Consider the following 21,174-nt stretch of genomic DNA (forward strand, 5'->3'; position numbering starts at 1 on the left):
TAATCAGTGGCTAATACAAACCAACTCAGCTATCCAGAAGGTCCCACAAGTGGTCCTGGTCCCCTGCTGCTGCAGATGTGGATGCCGCTTGTGTTGGTAACTGAAATTAGACACAGTATAAATACAGTGTCATGTGTGCTTATTACATAAAAAAGAACTCAAGAAAATCTGGCGTACCTGTGATGTTGACTGCGCCACCCTCTCCATTCTTATGCTTGCAGCACATTCGGCGGTTACCCTGGCAACGGCATCTTGTGCTGATGTTGTATTACCAAATGCAATTGTTTTAAATCGGGGTTCCAGTAAAGTTGCTGTTGTCAGGACACGGATATTTTCTACGTGACATCTTGTATGTAAGAAGTCTTGCAGGTGCTGTGTAAGTTCGATTGCTGTAGGATTGTGTGGTACACCGGCTTTTGTAGCAAGTTTATGCTGCACCATTCGGATTATTGGAATGACCTTTGACGCTGACACGTTCATCTCTGAAGAAAGTTCTGTTGTTGCTAAGTTGAATGGTCCGAGAACCTCTAGACATTCACCAATGGTGTCATATTCAATACATGAGAGGGCGGTGACATCAGCGACCAGAGACGTGACCGCGGCTCCAACAGGTTCACGCTGCTCATGAAGGCACTGCAGCATGGAAAAGGTGGAGTTCCACCGAGTGTCAACCTCTAGAATGAGCTTATGTGCTGGTCTCTGGAGTTGCTGCTGGATTTCCACCAGGCGCTCTTTGGCCTTGACGCTGGATCTGAAGTAGGTCACTATTCTTCCCGCCTTCGTCCTGATGTCTTCCAAGGCCTGTGTTTGTTCCAGTGACTTCTTTACAACCAGATTCAGGCTGTGTGCAAAGCACAGCACATTCCTCAGTTCCATTAGCTTCGCCATTAACTGCATGTTTGCTGCATTGTCCGTGATGAGACAGTGTACCTTTTGGCTCAATCCACATGCAGTCAACTGTGCGTGCAAGGCATCTCTCAAATTCTCGGCCGTATGTGACTGCTTAAAGTGGCTGACACCCAACAGAACACTTGCTAGCTCCATATCCTCATTTATATAATGGCAGGTGACCCCAAGGTAGCCATCCATGGCCATAGATGATCACATGTCTGCTGTTAGGCTGACCGCTTCTGCCTTCTCCACAGCTTTGATGGCATGTTCTCTTTCCTCATTATATTTCTTCTCCACCAATACCTTCAAAGCCTGGTGAGTAGGCAGGGTGTATGTGGGGTCAGGTTTCTGAACAAAGGCCCTGAAGCCTTTTGTCCTCCACCAATGTAAATGGTTGTGCATCCATAACGATCATGCCCACCAGTGCCTCATCCAATTCAGCTTGCTGCCCTATAAAATAAAATAATTTACATATCGTCACCATCCTACAGCAATGGCGTAAGTAATTTATTGTACAAATATGATTTATTTCGCCTAATTAATCATTTTGTGATGCTGGCCACCTCTAATAATATCACCAACATTGTTAGAAGAAAAGATCAGATAAGGAACTGTTCGTCTGAGGATGTTGGTGACAATATCAAAGGTGGCCCGCATCACAAAATGATGACTTAGGCGAAAAAATATTTAAATAAAAAATGACTTAGGCCATTATTTTAGGAAGGTGACGATATTGAACAGTTGTTAACCATATTTGACCAGTACTCATTTCATAATGTCTAGCATATAGTGAAGGAATTTAAAATCCTACCTTGACGGTTTGCTGCACCACCAGGAGCAGGAACAGCAGCAGAAACAGGTGTAGGCGTTGTCTCCGGGTGTTTGGAACGCTAATGCCGCAACATCGCCGATGTGTTCCTGCTGTAGGTTATCTCTTGATCACATATGAAACACTTGAGTTTTTTTTTTTTAAATCAAGTCAAAGTGTTTCCATGCGTAGGAACGTATACACTTGGGTGGCACTGGCTCTCCTTCCATCGCCCTTCCTCTGTCTCACTCACACACCACACCTTTCACACAGACACAGTCTACACACAATCTCTTACAGCCTCTCAAACCCTCTCTAAACTTATCAATATTTATATGTATATATAATAACTATATTTATATGTATATCTATATTTCTATGTGGAGATGTGTGTGCTGTCTGTATATATGTATGTAGTATTTCTCCTCTGTGTTTGTAACTGTGTCTATATAAATGTTTGTCAGCTAAATGTGATCTAAATGGACTAATGCTAATGTGATGCTTTTTCCTAAATCTGTTCTCCAAATTTAATGTCGCACAATTTCTAGCAAAATCTCCTCCTCTTAAAAACCCACAATTTGCTAAGCGCGTGGAACCCTTTTTAAATCATTGACAGATTGAAAAGCCCGGCCCCTTCGAATTTCCCGCGGGCTGCTCGACATGCTTTGATGACGTAACGAGGCCTCGTTTGGTCTATCACGTGACTTTTGGCATGCTGAATCCTGCTCAGAGACAATGCTCGCAACACTTCCGTGTCATATGCTCGACACGTGATCGAGCAGATCATCTCAAGCATATCATTCCTACCTACAGTGCTAAAACTGTTGAGCTTTGTGTTTTTTTTTTTTTTTTCTATGACTAATAGTTTTGTTTCTTTCTTTTTCCCTTGGTTGGTTAATAGGTAATGCCTAGGCTCATATAAATGAAAGAAGGGGGCTGTTAGGTAACATAGGTTTAGGTAACAGAATCATGGTGTAATTTAAAGTATATCAATCTGTAATGACAGTAGTAGTCTACTCACAGCTAGCGGGACAGGAACGTATGAGGGAAGAGGTGCTTGTTCAATGGGGATAGTGATTGTGTTAGTAATTTGGGTTATATAAGCACAGCTATTGGAGCTGCTTCACTTTCTGTTTATAGCATGGACCAGTAGGTCAGTTTTTCGTTCACCCGTTTATTTATTCTTGGTTCTGCTTTTTTTTGTACTGGCTGGTTTTAAGTTAGAATATAGCTGTTGTATTGTGGTTTTTGCTTTAAGCACCTTCACTAAACCCAACACTTGTGATTCAATACCATTTGTATTGTTCCTCATTCCTGCTTGTGACAATAAATTCTACTAGCTCCTATTTTACCAGATGTCCACTGTGCACTTTGTTACACCTCACATCTCCTAGCAGGGCCGGGTCGTAACAATAAGCAAAATTAAAATAATCAGGACCCACATGAGCAGTTAAAGAGCAAATCAGGCACACGAATAAAGTTCTCAGGAAATCGGGACTTGCAGCCTGCATCTCACCACACAAAACCAACCAGGAAACTGCCATTCGGTATTTTTGTAAATGCACATGAGGATCAACATGTTGGCATTTAATCCTCTGGCAGGAAAAAGATTTACTCACTCTCACTTCATCAGGTGTAGAAATTAGAGTAAAACCCATTTTACTTATCAGATCCTGGAGCAGCAATAAGATGGAGTAATCTGGAGAAAATACAAATTCATGTGTCAGTGAATCACCGTTAGGATGTATCTGAAGGGATCAAGTACGTTATTTTCCATCTTGTTTTAATTTATTTATTTATTTTTCTGTCAAAGGTGAGTCAATCTGTGTTGGATAACTAAGGAAAGGCTGTTGCCACCAACTCACTAAACACCTTCTCTTCTTTCTAAACTGTGAAAACAACAGAGGGTTAGTTGCACATCATGTGGATCAGTATTCTTTCTTTTTTTTTCATTTTTTTAAATTTTTTATTAGAGGGTCTCTGCTGACTCTATCCTGACAGAGGCGCTGAGTCTAGTCGGATGTGCAGCCTGTGAAGAGCTTCAGGACAAGGTGTTTCAGCTCAGGCAGAGACAGGAGAGAGGGAGGAGAACAAAAAGAAATCGGGTTAATATTTTTCCTACAGAGTGTGTGTATGTGTCTGAGAAAAGTTACAAATTGTCCCCCAAAATACACTTAAGCATATTTTACCTGTAGTATGATCAGTGTGAGATGGTTTATTAGTACTGTGAGTTTGGTGGCACTACAACATGTTATATTTTTTCAGTGTTACAATTTGCAGATGGTCCCTGTCCAGTCGAGCACCAGCAGGCTCTGCGTAGAGCCCAATGCAACCTTCCCAGCTCGAAGGACGGCTCGTTTTGAGGAAAGTACGACTGTAACTTGCAGTCTATGTTGCTGTGATTGTGGTGTTGTGTCGTTTTTGTAGAAGCAATGTTTCATTGATGAGTTATTAATCTTGAAAAGCTGAATCTGTGAATATCTTTCTAACTTTACCGAAGTCTGAGAAGTTTCCTGTTTACACAGTCTTGTTCCCACCCTCACAATATCACTTCATATCTTTGTAAAAGTGTTTCAGTAAACTTGTAAAGGTGTTTTGTGTCAATTTAAATTTGTATCTTGAAAATGTAAAAGTGTTTCACTGGATGTAAATTTGTTTTGCACTTCCCACCCACCGTACTCTTGCCCCCCATGCATAAATGTTTACCTCCACCACTGCTCCAGATTAAAGGGCAAGGCAAGGCAAATTTATTTTAATAGCACATTTCATGTACAAGATAATTCAAGTGCTTTACATAAACCATTACAGCAGGGTACAGAAAGCAATACAAGTACATAAAAAAGCAAAGATTTAAAGAAATAAAATTATTAAATAAAAATAGAAATATAGATAGAAAAGGCCCAGATAGATAAAATGCAAGAAATAAAGTTCCAGTGTGGGGAAAGACAGTATTAAAACATGATCAAGTTTAAAGATTCCAGCTTAAAAGAACCAGATGTAGATTTTGACTTCTAAATAAAAACTATTGAAATGCAGCAGAGAACAGGTGGGTCTTTAACCTGGATTTAAATAAACTGAGTGTTTCAGCTGATCTGAGGTTTTCTGGGAGTTTGTTCCAGACATGTGGAGCATAGAAGCTGAATGCAGCTTCTCCATGTCTGGTTCTGACTCTGGGAACTGATAAGAAACTAGATCCAGATGACCTCAGGGTTCTGGCAGGTTCATACTGGGTCAAGAGGTCGCTGATGTATTTTGGTCCTAAACCATTCAGAGTTTTATAGACCAGCAGCAGAACTTTAAAGTCTATCCTCTGACAAACAAGCAGCCAGTGTAAAGACCTCAGAGCTGGACTGATGTGGTCCACTTTCTTGGTCTTAGTTAGGAATAAGATTTAAACCTGTGTAGTGCAGCACCAGAGAGGCCCACCCAGTTCTCCAGTCATTTAAATAATATTTTGTGGTCGACTGTATCAAATGCAGCACTGAGGTCCAGTAAAACTAAGACAGACATTTTTTGAAGAGGACTTCTCCCGGAGAGCCAGGACCACATAGCTGTTAAAGAAAACTCAGCAGAGAGAAAAATCTGTCTGATGAAAGATCACCACAATCATAATGGAAACATACTCACAACACATTTAAAGTTAAACTATTTCAACAATTTCCTTCTAAAGGGATGAAGTGTGGTCCAGTGTTGTTGATAATTTATTATCGAGATGAAAAAACAAAAGCTGCAACATCATTCCAGACCAATTCTCTTCATCCTCTAACACAGTGTTTTTCAACCAGTGTGCCTCAAGATATTTTCAGGTGTGCCGTGGGAAATTATCTAATTTTAATTAATTGGTGTAAAAAAAAAACGTTTTTGAAAGCAAATTAATTACTAACTGCAAATAATGTGCCATTGTCGAGTGTTTGTGCTGGCAGAGCACTCATTTATTACTCTTTAATAACAGTAGGTGGCAGCAGGTAGCTAATTGCCTTGTTCTTACAAGAGAATTTGTTATTAATGGATGCAACAGGTGGCAGTGACAGTGGCATTTTAGCTAGCGAGACTATAAGGTGACGGTGATGGAAAAGTTTTTGAAAAGGAAAAATTTTAACTTCAAACTAGACTCTGGACAAAATTTGGATCCAAAACAAAAGCTCCAACATCATTCCAGACCAATTCTTTCCATCCTCTATCACACATAGAAAGAAATAACGAACCACCCCCTAACGTTCAACCAATCACAGACCTTAAATGAGATGTGTCATCATTCACAGATTTGATTGACAGGCTGAAAGTATTTTAAGTTTTTGGGTGCATTTACTGTTGTAGTGTATATGTTTGACGCCTAATGAGAGGATGCTTGTCTCTTGTCCCACTTCTTTTGCTATACTACCCAAAACACACCATGAAACATCAGTAAAATCAGAACCTTCTTTTAGTCATATATGTTTTAAATCATTTGCATTAACAACAGAAATCACCATGGATCTTAAAAACAAAACCAAAACAAGGAACAGAGCTGAGGTGGAGCTACATGGAAAATAATGATGAACATCTGGAAGAGAACAAAGGAAAACCTGCAGCATTTATACTGAGGAAGATGATAACAAACAAGGTCCAGATGTGGTGATCAGAGACTGAAAACCTGCTTTCAAACAAGAACAGACAGTAAAGACAACAGTAGAAACAGTTAGAAATGTTGTTTAGTCAAATCTGACTGAAATAAAGAAAATGAAACCATATTTCCAGCAGATCTTACAAGGTTTCCAAAAGTCAGACATGATATTTTTCTATCTCAGACAAAATAAAAAAAGTTTTATAACTTTAAATGGTTCAGAAGAAAGAAAAAAATCATTTAACATAAAAGAAGAAAAACACAAATACAAGGACCAAAGTAACTGAATCTCCACAGAGAGTAGGTTAATGCGACTTCATCCTTCTGTAGATCAGAATCTGGTGGAGACGGAGAGACTGAAGGAAAACAGGTGATTTCTGTTATCTCACATTAAAATGTGAAATATCATATTTTTATTTTTTATTTTTTAAACCTGTAGCAAGCAGAATGATAGTCTGGTTGCTGTATTGTGCTAAACAAATTTGCTTTGCCAAGGGGAATCTTATGGGTATAAGGCTCCTCTTGATCATCCAATTCATTTATTAATTTATTCCTTTGAATCACGGAATCTATGTATCTTGCTGGACCAGACCGGAGGGAACAGAAAAAGAAGGAAGATAGCAAAAAGAAGCAAAAGGGAAAGCCGAAAGAAGAAAGAAGAGACAAAAACACCACAGACAAAAGGCAACAACCCTTCAATCCACACTATCACCCTGCCCCACCTGGAGGATGGCAGAGGAGAACCCTAGCCAGAGCCCCCGCAGTCTTGGGGCACAGGCCCCAGTGGGCCAAGATTGGCAGCCGCCTGCCCCACCAGGGACCGGCCATCCAGGGCAGCCTGATCAAAGGGTCCAGGGCTCCAGGAGCCCAAGGGGCGACCCAGGCTGACCAGAGAACAGCAAGCCCCAAGCATGGTCCACACCACCACCCCCAGCCACCCCTCCACCACACCCACATGCGGCAGACTGGGCACCCGCCAGAGCCACGGGCCCCTCTGTGCAGTCAAAATGGCTCCCGGCTCCTGGGGCAACCACCTCCCCCTGCCTGCCCCCAGCCACACCCAGGGGGAACAGAGATGTGAGAGGTCCCCATTACCCTCCCTCTCCCCTGTTTATGAAGTGTGTGTTGTTTGCAATTAAAACTGAGGGGCAGTGACCGCATTGTGCTGAGAGAGAGGCCACTTTAGTGGCCCCACCCACCAAGCACTGCATGACTTGCCCCCCAGATGTTGTTTGTGTGTTGTGTTTCTTGTGTTTTGGTGTCTAAGTGCAATTAAAACTGAGAGGAGAGTCGCCACAGGGTGCAGCCGAGGAGGCCACTTAAATGGGCCCCCCGCACGGCGTGCACGCCTGGCCCTGCGGTGGGAGGTGTACGCCACGGTATACCTCAACATGGGGCGTCTATTCCGAGCCGCAGACAGCAGGCCATAACTCGCTCATTTCGGAACGGACTCAAACTCGCAGGACACACGCAGGGGACCTTGCCGGACATGTCCTGCGAGTTTTACCCACATTTGGGTAAAAGTTGCTCAAATCGGGCTGTCGTCACTAGAGGGCGCTCTCTGAGGTCCCCGGAGGGTCCCCTGCGAATGGCAGTCAAATCGGAACACTGTTAGAAAAACTGTCCCCGGGAGACCCCCCCCCCCCCAGATGGAAATGCCCATTCATTCATTTTTGTAAGGAATAAGGCCCTATCCCCTTACCTGGACGTAAGTCACCGGGCCCCCCTCTGGAGCCAGGCCTGGAGGTGGGGCACGGAGGCGAGCACTTGGTGGCCGGGCCTTTGCCCATGGGGCTTGGTCAGGCTCAGCCCGAAAGGGTGACATGCCCCCCCCCCGTGGGCTCACCACCTGCAGGAGGGGCCATAGGGGTCGGGTGCAGTGTGAGCTGGGCGGCTGTCGGAGGCGGAGACCCTGGCACCCTGCAGTCGAGGATCAGACCGATCCTCGGCTGCAGAAGCTAGCTCTAGGGATGTGGAATGTCACCTCTCTGGCGGGGAAGGAGCCTGAGCTGGTGCATGAGGTTGAGCAGTTCTGGCTAGATATAGTTAGACTCACCTTGACACATGGTTTCGACAGTCGCTAAGGCAAAAACTCAGGGATGGGAGGAGTTTGGAGAGGCCATACAGAATGACTTCCGGATGGCTTCGAGGAGATTCTGGTCCACCATCCGGCAGCTCAGGAGGGGAAAGCAGTGCTCCACCAACAGTGTTGCTCCACCAACACTGAGTACAGTGAGGATGGGGGCTGCTGACCTCGACTCGGGACATTGTGAGGTGGTGAAGGGAATACTTCGAAGACCTTCTCAAACCCACCAACATTTCTTCAGATGAGGAAGCAGAGTCTGGGGGTCCTGGTGTTGGCTCTCCCTTCTCTGGGGCTGAGGTCGCTAAGGTGGTTAAAAAGCTCCTCAGTGGCGGGGCCCCAGGAGTGGATGAGGTCCGCCCACAGTACCTTAAGGCTCTGTGTGCTGTAGGGCTGTTTTGGCTCACATGCCTCTGCAGCATCGCATGGACATCAGGGACAGTTCCTCTGGACTGGCAAACTGGGGTGGTGGTCCCCTTCTTCAAAAAGGGGGACCGGAGGGTGGGTTCCAATTACAGAGGGATCACACTCCTCAGCCTCCCAGGTAAGGTCTATTTAGGGGTGCTAGAGAGGAGGGTCTGTCGGATAGTCGAACCTCGGATTGAAGTGGAGCAGTGTGGTTTTCGTCCCGGTCATGGAACAGTGGACCAGCTCTATACTCTCTTCGGGGTCTTGGAGGGGGCATGGGAGTTTGCTGAACCAATGTACATGTGCTTTGTGGACTTGGAGAAGGCGTTCGACTGTGTCCCCCGGGGACTCCTGTGGAGGGTACTCTGGGAGTATGGAGTGCCGGACCCCTTTGCACGGGCTGTTTGGTCCCTGTACGACCGGTGTCAGAGCTTGGTTCAGAGTCGTTTTCGGTGAGGGTTGGACTCTGCCAAGGCTGCCCTTTGTCACCGATTAGCAAAGGGCGCAGCCGAGGTGTTGAGGGGATCCAGTTTGGTGGCCTCAGGATTGGGTCTCTGCTCTTTGCTGATGATGCGGTTCTGTTGGCTTCATCGAGCCGTGATCTTCAGCTCTCATTGGAGCAATTCGCTGCCGAGTGTGAAGCGGCTGGGATGAGAATCAGCACCTCCAAATCAGAGACCATGGTCCTCAGCCGGAAAAGGGTGGAGTGCTCTCTCGCCCCAAGTGGAGGAGTTCACGTATCTCAGGGTATTGTTCACGAGTGAGGGAAGGATGGAGCGGGAGAATCGACAGGAGGATCGGTGTGGCATCTGTAGTGATGCGGACTCTGCATCAGTCTGTCATGGTGAAGAGTTGTTGATAATTTATTATTGAGATGACAAAACAAAAGCTCCAACATCATTCCAGACCAATTCTCTCCATCCTCTAACACACATGGAAAGAAATGGCAAACAGAACCACCCCCGAAATTTCAACCAATCACAGACCTTAAATTAGATGTGTCATCATTGACCAATTTGATTGACAGGCTGAAGGCATTTTTTTGGGTGCATTTATTGTTGTAATGTTTATATTTGACACCTAATGAGAAGCCATGTGTCCCTAAATTTCTTTCTCTACTCTTATACAATAACAATAAATGCTTCTTATCTGATGGAAATAATTTCCATGTTAGAGAGAAAACCTTTGATATTTGGAATTAATTTGTATTTAAAGGCTAAAATTCATGTTAGAGGTTTGATTTTATTGCACTAAATGTATTAAAACCCAAAATAAAAACAAATAGAATTCTTCATCATAAGATTGATTTTATTGATATATTCTGTATACAAAATAACTCCCTAAATAATATTTGTATTTTGAAAAGTTACATGAAAAATAAAACTTAAACAAGTCTTGTCTATATAATGAAATCTTCTTTTACTATTATACCCAAAACACACCATGAAACAGCAGTAAAATCACAACCTTCTTTTATTCATGTATTTTTAAATCAGTTGCAGTAACAAGGTCATTAAAAACAAAACCTAAACAAGGAACAGAGCTGAGGTGGAGCTACATGGAAAATAATGATGAACATCTGGAAGAGAACAAAGGAAAACCTGCAGCATTTATACTGAGGAAGATGATAACAAACAAGGTCCAGATGTGGTGATCAGAGACTGAAAACCTGCTTTCAAACAAGAACAGACAGTAAAGACAACAGTAGAAACAGTTAGAAATGTTGTTTAGTCAAATCTGACTGAAATAAAGAAAATGAAACCATATTTCCAGCAGATCTTACAAGGTTTCCAAAAGTCAGACATGATATTTTTCTATCTCAGACACATTAAATAAAGTTTAAATGCTTCAGAAGAAATAAATTGTTTAACATGAAAACACACTGATCATTTAAAGACTCTGATTTAAAGACATTTTATCCTTTAAAATATTTCTGCTCTTTAAATAAGTTGAACACAAACATAAATCTAAAGTTTGAAAACCTCCACAATCATCAAATAAAACTGACATCATTGTTTCTAAATAAAAATCTAATGTCCACATGTGAACTATGTTTCCAATGATGTGTTTTACTGAACCACTCGCAGCATTAACACATGAGACGCTGTCAGATTCTTCCTCATAAGACATGAAACCCAGTAACTTAAATGGTGTCAGTCTGCCCTCTGCTGGACTCATAGGTACTGCAACACAACAAGCAGGTACTAATAATAACCTCTACAGGGAGCATCACTATAACCCATATCAAAGCAGGTATACCAGTAACAAATTATTAACTATGATACCACATTAATACATAAAGACAACATCAATACCGAAGTCATGTAGAGTCTATATATAAGAAGACCATGTAGATGTTTGAAATTATAAAGAAGAAAAGTTCAGTTTTTACTCACTTTGCTGTCTTTCAGCTGCTTTTTTCTTCCTGGAAGAATAAAGAGATTAAAGAGATTAAATGAGACGTGTTTGATGTACGTCACCTGGTTTTATTATGACCTGAACTTCCTCACCTCCTCTGATAACAACAACAGTGATTCCAATCAGAAGAATCAGTCCTGTGATGCGCAGAGTCCACATGATGATGATGATGATGGTTTGTTGGATTTCTGGGTTCTGAGAACCTAAAGACGTTAAAATAATATGCAAAGAGGTTGTTTGATAACATGTTACTTTAATTATAAGAACAAATAAATTAGAAATTTATGTGTAAAAATTGAGTTTCAGTCAACTCACATCTGGAGTCTTACCTGTAGAATCAGGTGTGTAGTGAGCTTCTATCTTCACACTGTTTCCTTCAACAAACTGGCAGGTGAATCTTCTGTTGTCGTCTCTCTGATGTTTTACAGTCAGGTTGGAAACACAGTTTGTCTGTCTGACGTAGAAATCAACGCTTTCATCTTGCAGCTCAGTTCCTTCATCATCCAACCAGCGGAAGCTGCTCTGTTTACAAGGATTAATGTTACTGTATCTCCACAGAGAGCAGGTTAATGTGACTTCATCCTTCTGTAGATCAGCATCTGGTGGAGACGGAGAGACTGAAGGAAAACAGGTGATTTCTGTTATCTCACATTAAAAATGTGGAATATCATATTTTAAAGTGAGGAACTCTGAGAAGAAAGACTCGTCTTCTGGTTCTTAGTTTGACTTGTTGACTGTCCTTTGGAAACATTCCAGATATAATCTGACTTTATGAAGGTGGAGAAAACCAAGTGGAAGAAATCTTAATGTTTACTTTTCTTCCTCCTTGAAAACTTGCATCTAAACTTTAGTTCCTGTCTGCATGTGTTCACTGAGAGGGTCCCTCATGTTACGGCCGTCCCAAACAGGAAGTTCACATCACTGACAAATGGATGCTGATAATTCCTGATAACACAAACAACTTCTCCACAGTGTTTCACAGTGATGAGTTTTACTGTGTCAGAGTCTCATTCAAGTCAGAAAAACTCACCAGTCAGAATATTTAGAAACACATATGAGTCGCTGTCAAAACTTTTCCAATATCCACAGATGTAATGACCGACATCTTCATCAGTGATGTTGTTGATGACCAGAGAGCAGTTACTGTTCACACTCAGTCTGGCAGCTCGAGCTGAGTTTTCATCAACATTTCCTTCTTTAACCTCCTCTTCAGCTGCACGTCTTTCATCTCTGCTGTAAAACCAGTGAACATTGGAACATGAGGAAGATGATGGTTTAATGTCACAAGGTAAAACAACCTCATCTCCAGGTTTATTGTAGAGATCGATTATTCCTCCACTGACGCCTGCTGAAGAGAAAAAGACACATTTAGAGCAAAGTTTTACTCCACACACATCAACCAGAAATTAAATCAGAAATGTAGATTTCATCATTAGAAGTCAGAGAGAAGAAATGTTTCTTCTCTTCCTGCTGCTTCAGTTCTTCTCTTCATTTCTGTTTCAGTCAAGTTACATTAATGTGAGAATCTGTTCAATATAATTTACCTGAACTGGTTTACTTCCTTCATTTTATGAAAGCAGCTTCTAAATTATATCTATAGTATTTTGTAAAGTCATTTATAAACCTCTAACAAGTGAAAGAAAATCAATGTTTACCTTCAGCGTGAAGCAGCAGAATTAAAACGAACTCCAGCAGAGCCATTCTGTGTCTCTCTGTGAACGTTGTGAGGCTTTTCTCTGCTACAGATTTCTACATGTTGGCTCTGGTTCCTCTTTCTGGTCGATTTACTGGATGAAAATTAGTCAACATCAGTTCCTACTAATTATGTCATTCGGGTGTCATCACACCTTCCTGTGTCTTTAATAAAGACGTCGAGGAAGAGAAACAAACTTTTAATAAGTTTAATGTGTCAAACTGAACGTGACAAAAAATTCATTTGACTCATTTTCTTTATTACATTTTGATCAACTGAAACAATAATAAATTATTTTATGTGAATGATCTGGTATCGTTCAAAAAGAAGAATTTAAATGTTCTTTTTACAAAATGTTGTCATTTCCTTTCTGTTTGTGGGTGAAAAATAGAGGAAGTTCAGACCAACCAAGAGAAACACAAACAGCTCTGAGAGACTGATCACAGCGCTGCAGTTAGATGCTAACAGGTCTTATAATGGGGATTAAATCTGAATAAATGTATGGAACAGAATTTTATATCAGTCTATTCATAAAACACACATTAAACCACTTTACATCAGAGGGGATGGTGCAGAGAGGGTCTCCATGTTTCAGTTTTTTAGGTAACAAATCAGGGGTGGAGCTAGAGGGGTAACCTGGGTGGAGCTTGTCGTCTCTGAAATCTGATTGGACACCCCACGTCCAATGATTGACAGGTCACCAGAGGAGGACAGAAAAGTCTCTCCAGACCTCCTCTGTGATGATGTTGCATAGAAAAGCTGTCTAAAAGGAAAAGTCATGTTTCAATCAGCTGAACAATAAAGCTGATTGAAACATGACGGAGACCTCATGAATCATCGAGCCAACTTTGACCCAAATGCATGAAAATGGCTTCGTGTTCTCAGTCATTTGACCAAATCAAAGAGCTCCATCTGCTGGCTGTGGGCATCTGATGCCTCAGAAGGCCAGCGATGACACTTCACATTTGTCATCCCTGTCTCATCTTGGAAAACGTGCAAATATCGTTTTGCCAGCCTGAATAGGCTGGGGTTCACAGACTTGCGTGTCCTCCAGTATTTGAGCGGGTCTTCTCCTCTGGAGATGTAGGGTTCAGCAAGGTAACGTTGGACCTCCACCGTGGCATCTGCCGTTGCACTCTGAGTGCTCCGAGTTGCACCTAAACAAGAAATAAATAGGTGACAAAAAGCCTATTTTAGGAGGAAATAATGCAGACGTAATCAGTGGCTAATACAAACCAACACAGCTATCCAGAAGGTCCCACAAGTGGTCCTGGTCCCCTGCTGCTGCAGATGTGGATGCCGCTTGTGTTGGTAACTGAAATTAGACACAGTATAAATACAGTGTCATGTGTGCTTATTATTCGCCCATTGTGTCATATTCAATACATGAGAGGGGGGTGACATCAGAGGACAGAGACGTGGCCGCGGCTCCAACAGGTTCACACTGCTCATGAAGGCGCTGCAGCATGGAAAAGGTGGAGTTCCACCGAGTGTTAACCTCTAGAATGAGCTTATGTGCTGGTCTCTGGAGTTGCTGCTGGATTTCCACCAGGCGCTCTTTGGCCTTAACGCTGGATCTGAAGTAGGTCACTATTCTTGATGATTTAGGTGAAAAAATATTTAAATAAAAAATGAGTTAGGCCATTATTTTTAGGAAGGTGATGATATTGAACAGTTGTTAACCATATTTGACCAGTACTCATTTGATAATGTCTAGCATATAGAGAAGGAATTTAAAATCCTACCTTGACAGTTTGCTGCACCACCAGGAGCAGGAACAGCAGCAGCAACAGGTGTAGGCGTTGTCTCCGGGTGTTTGGAACGCAAATGCGAGTAGGACCAACCGGCTCAGAGACTCCTTTGTCCCCCGAGCCATCAAACTGTACAACTCCGCATTAGGAGGGAGGGGGAGAAGGAGGGGGGAGAGGGAGGTGTGCAGTCCGCCTGATAGAACACATGCACAATAACCCATACAAACAGTTGCTATAACTTATACGTGCAATAAGTGAACTGGGAATCTGTACCACCTCTACTGTGTGCAGTGCTTGTTTATATTATTTTATTTAACTTATCTTATTATTATTTGTTGCCTTCTATTTATACTTTTCTTGCACCTTATTGCCTCTATTTTACTTTATTTTACTTTACTTTTTTATTTTACTTATCCTGCTTTACTGTTGGTGTTGTATTGCTGCTGGTACCCAAATTTCCCTGAGGACTCTCCAAAGGGATTAATAAAGTATTTCTATTCTATTCTATTCTATTCTATTCTATTCTAAATGCATGAAAATGGCTCGCTGTGTTGAATCATTTGACAAGGTTAAATAGCTCCATCTGCTGGCTGTGGGCGTCTGATGCATCAGAACGACAGCATCAACATGGCTTCCTCACTGCACGTCTGTCATCCCTGTCTGTTTGACGAAGGGTTCTGAAGGTTCATATAAATGAAAGAAGGGGGCTGTTAGGTAACATAGGTTTAGGTAACAGAATCATGGTGTAATTTAAAGTATATCAATCTGTAATGACAGTAGTAGTCTACTCACAGCTAGCGGGATAGGAACGTATGAGGGAAGGGGTGCTTGTTCAACGGGGATAGTGATTATATTAGTGATTTTATACAGTTGTATTAAAATGTATTATAAGAAAAATGCTTTGGCAACTTTGTGATGTGTCATAGAGTTTATTTTTAAGTATTAAGTATTTTCGCAACAATGTTAGGCTTCAGTCTGTTCCTCTTCTGGCACACTACCTCTCCAGCTTTGGTGAGGCTGTACATGTAAGAAACACAAGAATTTAATTGTAATTAACCAAGTTTAAAAGCTTTAAAATTCTCTGCTGATTGTTACGTGACGATTCACCTCATGCTTCTGGATGACGATTAAGTCATCAGAGGAAATTAATCATAAAGACGCCTCGATTGGTATGGTCACATGACTTTTGGCATGCTGAATCAATGTTCAGAAACAGTGCTCACAACATTTCCGTGTCACATGTTTGACACAAGGCAGATCGGCTAGACCATAACATCACTAGTAAAGCTCTTTTGGCTCCTCTTTCTGTTATATTTAGTATAGTTAAAGGTAGAAAGTGTTGGGCTAGATACTTTTAGGTTTGTAATTGTAAATAGTATTCTGGGTTATATAAGCAGCTATTGGAGCTGCTTCACTTTCTGTTTATAGCATGGACCAGTAGGTCAGTTTTTCATTCACCCGTTTATTTATTCTTGGTTCTGCTTTTTTGTACTGGCTGGTTTTACGTTAGAATATAGCTGTTGTATTATTTACCAGATGTCCACCGTGCTCTTTGTTACGCCTCACATCTCCTAGCGTAGCCGGATTGAAACAATAAGCTTTGTGAACAAAATTACACATGAGCAGTTTAGGAGCAAATCAAGCACACACTTAAAGTTCTCAGGAAATCGGGACTTGCAGCCTGCATCTCACCACACAAAACCAACCAGGAAAACTGCCATTTGGTATTTTTGTAAATGCACATAAGGATCAACATGTTAGCATTTAATCCTCTGGCAGGAAAAAGATTTACTCACTCTCACTTCATCAGGTGTAGAAATTAGAGTGAAACCCATTTTACACATCAGATCCTGGAGCAGAAATAAGATGGAGTAATCTGGAGAAAATACAAATTCATGTGTCAGTGAATCACCGTTAGGATGTATCTGAAGGAATCAACACTGGACAAAAAGTACCAAGATACGGAGCGATCCGATACCGCTATCTGTCCGTAACTGTCACAAATACGGACAAGATACGGGGAAATCCCCGCCGCATCCCTCACGGATCCTATTTATATCTCTCCGGATCCGGACCACTAAAGATCCAAAAACCCGGATTTTCATCCGCGAGGTGTCCACAAGATGCGTGTTCATGTGATCCCTTGCAGATCATATTTTTAGATCTCCTTGGATTCTGACCGCATCATTGGCGGATCATGTTCACAGATCATGGGAAATACGTCGAACATCCGTGACGGATGCCCGCGGGATATTCGTGGATTTTTCATTTATGCAGTATGTCTGATTTAATGGTTCTCTTCATTAATTATATGGTTTGGCATGTAACCTTTCATGTAAAAGTACTAACCTATTTCTTATCTTTTAAGATCTTAGCAGGCACGTTAAAATCACCCAGTCAGTTTCAAACATCACAATCATAGTTATAATGTGACCGTCTTTAATCTTGGTTTGTGTACCATCATCATGTTGTACAAATCATTTGACCAAATTACACATTACTGTTTCAGTAAGTATTTATAAAATGACATTGTCAGATTAAACTGTATTAAAGCATTTGTAGCATTGTATTTTTAATATTCTACACAAAGTTTTTTTTTTGTTTTTAACCTGTCCTGTCCAGCATCATAGCAGCAAAATGACAATCTGGTTGATGTATCATCCTGAACATATTTACTCTGCCAAGGGGAGTCTTATGGGTGAGGCTCCTCTTAATAATCTGATTTATTTATTTATTTACTTTGAATCATGGAATCTATGTAATCTTGCTGGACCTGACCAGAGGGGACAGAAAAAAATGGAAAATAGCAAAAAGAAGCAAAAGGGAAAGAAGAAAGGAGACAAAAAGATCACAGACAGAAGGAAACGACCCTTCAATCCACACCATCACCAGACAACAAACTGTTACACCTGAACATGAACACAGCAGAAAATCTCCTCAAACTTTTACAAAAACAAACAAAAAATAAATAAACAAACAAAAAAATAAAATAAAAAAAATAAAACAAAAACAGAGCTGCTAGTCATTAAGAGTTCTTAAATAATAACCAAATCAAAAAGACATAACAGCGACCAGATACTAACTCACAGGAAAAATAAAAAGAAGAATTATCTCTTAGTAAATAAACCCACTGGACAACTCAGTGACTGTGTCAGCATGTTGATGACTGAAGTCGACTTCAAGGCTACTTCAAGTCATTTTCTTATTTTTACTCAGCAACTCTGACTAATAAACTATTTCAAAATCAGGATAGGTCTTTATTGCCAAGTAAGTTTGCACATACACTGAATTTGTCTTGGGGTTAGTAAAAACAATAAAAGTGAAAAAAGAACACACATACACATACACACACAAAACAAACAAACAAACACAAACAGAACACAAACAGTATTTACAGGACATAAGCCCCCCACTGCTACCCTAGTGCTGGAATATGGCTCCAAGTATAAGTAGGCTCTTGAAGACATTTTGTCTCCCTCTCTCCAGGACAGAGAGGTGTTGGTGGGGGTGGGAGGACCTTCAGAGGTGAGCAGCTTCAAAGAGGCCACATCTCTGCTGGGGGAGGGTGAGTGGCTGGTTTGCTGGGACTGTTGTGGAATGTACGGTCCAGCACATTGTCCTTGAAAGCAGTAGGAAACGTGGGGTTGGTGGCAAACCTGAACATGTCTGTACAGTCCACAGCTACTGGTCCACTTCTTAGATGTCCTCAAGATTCAAAGTGTTTATTGTTATTTGCCCAGTAAGGAAACAAGTTTCCCTAAACAATGAAATTCTTACTTTGCCATCTGCACTGATAAACATAAAGATAGATCATTTACTTAGTTTTTTTGTCATATGTACATAAATGTGCAGTGTGCTACATAAACTGTTGTGAGGTAGAGGGTAAGATGCATGTGCAAAAGATTAGCAAAAAAGAAAAAAAGTGAATTTATGTCAGTATTTTTTATGCAGGGGTGGAAAAAGTACTGAAAAATTGTAATTAAGCTAAAGTATCTTTATGTTGCTTAAATTCTACTCAAGTAAATGTTATAGTACACACCAAAGATCTACTCAAATAAAAGTAAAAAGTACTAAATTTAATTAAGTAAAAGTTACTTAGTTACTTTAAATTGCCTGATGTAAACAAAAGAAGAGTCATAAATCCAATCCAACTCTGTTTTTAATAAACTTTTAAAACACTACAGCAAAAGAGAGAAAATAAAACCAAATCAAAGTATCCATGATGCTGAAAATGTTGAGCAATTCTTTAATAACAAAACTGCTCTATTTTTATTTATATCACAAACATAAATATTCAGTTGTGTTAATTAACAAACACTGACAGCTGATATAAGAAATGAAATAAAGTGTCATGCCCCACAGAATATTCTGCCAAGTGAATTCTATAACATTAGACTGTAAAGCTTGAGCAGGGGTTGATTTTTAAAGTTTGTAGCACTAATTCGTGCTCTCTTCTCTCTGAACAACAAACCAGCAGAGCTGGAAAGAAGTTTGCAAGCGGCTGAGGCCAGAAGACCGGTGTTGAGATTCAGACAGTTTTTTTTATTTTTAGAAAAATTTAGAAGATCCATACGTTCTAGACGCAGACAAGGTAACCTTCTAACTCCCCTCTGACCTTCTGGACTTCATGATAGAGAAGAAATCCTCCTCATCTGATGAATGCTGCTGTCCTTTTCCAGCACACTCCTCTGACTCAGCCCTTTGGTTGAGGTGATGTCTAACATAGAGAAGACCTGATGAATGACAAACAACATCTGACAATTAAGCAATTATTTATCTGTCATTAGAGTCCTACAAACAGCTACAACTTCAGATGACAAAGATAGTAGTATTCTGTATTGTCCACTTATTACTAAGTATTTGTTAGTAAGAAACAAATGAACAAGACTAAAATAAACTATTGATGCTACTTACCGCCACATGCTTTCGTAGATTTGATGTGGAATTTTTGAAAGGCAGGCACATTTTATATTGCATGATGAACTTATTGCCTTGTTTGCGTTTAAACACAAAGAGCTGGCTGAGATATGGCCAAGGATTTCCTTCCCTTTCCGATTCATCTCTTCCCCCGGCATTCCATGCCTCTGCTTGGCAATCCTCAGCATCAGCGTCCTCCATCTCCATCTCTTGCTCGGCACTAGCCATCATCAGTGAGAATTCTGTCTGCACAAACCCGCACACGTCCATGCATGTCTGCGCATGCATGCGCATTTTCCTTTCAGTGGACGTGGAACATGACCGAAGTGGATTAGAAGCAGAGATGGACAATTCGTGACGTTCGGCATAATGGCTGTTCAGGCTGATGTTTTTACTCAGTAACGGGAGATTTCCAATGTAATGAAATAAAATACTTGGGTCAAAATACACTTGAGTAAAAGTAAAATTACCCATTTCAAAAACTACTTGAAAAAATTACAAATTACTCACAAAAACTACTCAGTTACAGTAATTTGAGTAAATATAATTAGTTACTTTCCACCTCTGTTTTAATAGATGCTTCGTCTCGTGACCTTCTCATGGAGAGTTGTATTATGGAGCTTTGGGACCACATGGGAACGCCAAGATTTTTTTTCCAGTATATGTGTGAAACAAGTTTGTAATTAACATCTAAGTCAACATGTTGATAATCTGAAATAATACAATAACACAAGCAAAGAAATCACTATTAGCAACCTCTGGTGGGTCCATGAAGCCATAACATCACTGTGGAAAATACCAGGATTTCCTGCATCTGCCTACAATGTAAAAACAGCTGAATCTGGTGAAAATTAAAAATGTCAAATATCACAGACGTTTTTGCAAATGAAATGCAAACATTAAATAATGAATAGTTTTAAACTGTAATTACAAATAAATTAAAATATGTAGTTGTAATCTAAATCAATGGAACAGTTTTACCCAAAAGTCTAAAGAAACAGCATTTGATACTACAGTAAATATACAATGAAAAAAAATTCCATTTATTTATTTATTTTGCTAATCTTAGACATATCCAAAACTCCAATTGTTATATTTGTTTTACATAAAAAAAAAAAGTGAATGATTAGTAAATAAGTCATCCAAACAAAATGTCATTTAAAGGGGTAAAAATGGACGAGGGTCACCAGAGAGGGCAAAATTAAGTTGTGTATGAGTTGGGTAATGGGATTTGTTATGTATTTTAAAATTTATGCCCGACGACGTATGCACGCGGAGGCGTTCGCATCAGACCGTTTCTGATATTGGACAACTTGAAGGGAATTGTCCCACTTATACCATGGTCACTTACGAAATAAATAAATATTAAATCAATTATTAATACGTTATTGTTGTTTTTTTACCTTTAAAATCGTAAGCTTTTCTCAAGAAGCAGCTGAGTTGACTATTTAAAATTGCTCGTTGTGACGCGTTGCCAAGACAACCGGCTCTGACATGGAACCTGCAGCTTGGTCGGCCGCATTTGCGTGACACAAACATAACATTTCAGAGGGCAGGTGCAGCTCTTACAGCTTGTGTGTGTCCAAAGGATGATGCAACATT

General features: G+C 40.7%; 1 protein-coding gene across 2 annotated transcripts in view; it reads right to left on the reverse strand.

Annotated features, from left to right (window-relative positions):
- Positions 1-21,174, reverse strand: part of LOC121633495 — a 39,634-nt gene that overhangs the window by 11,066 nt on the left and 7,394 nt on the right. The window contains exons 1-5 of one of the 2 annotated variants that reach the window (XM_041975581.1): positions 12,867-13,012; positions 12,242-12,559; positions 11,541-11,828; positions 11,304-11,414; positions 11,069-11,218 (exon numbers count right to left, since the gene is read on the reverse strand). In XM_041975581.1, coding sequence (XP_041831515.1) covers positions 11,175-11,218; positions 11,304-11,414; positions 11,541-11,828; positions 12,242-12,559; positions 12,867-12,912 — 807 coding nt within the window. In that variant the 5' untranslated portion in view covers positions 12,913-13,012 and the 3' untranslated portion in view covers positions 11,069-11,174. Of the gene's footprint in view, positions 1-11,068; positions 11,219-11,303; positions 11,415-11,540; positions 11,829-12,241; positions 12,560-12,866; positions 13,013-21,174 lie in introns of those variants that run through there. The other variant, XM_041975580.1, reaches the window with a different exon arrangement.

Source organism: Melanotaenia boesemani, chromosome 22 (genome assembly GCF_017639745.1).
Source record: "Melanotaenia boesemani isolate fMelBoe1 chromosome 22, fMelBoe1.pri, whole genome shotgun sequence".
Classification (NCBI taxonomy): domain Eukaryota; kingdom Metazoa; phylum Chordata; class Actinopteri; order Atheriniformes; family Melanotaeniidae; genus Melanotaenia; species Melanotaenia boesemani.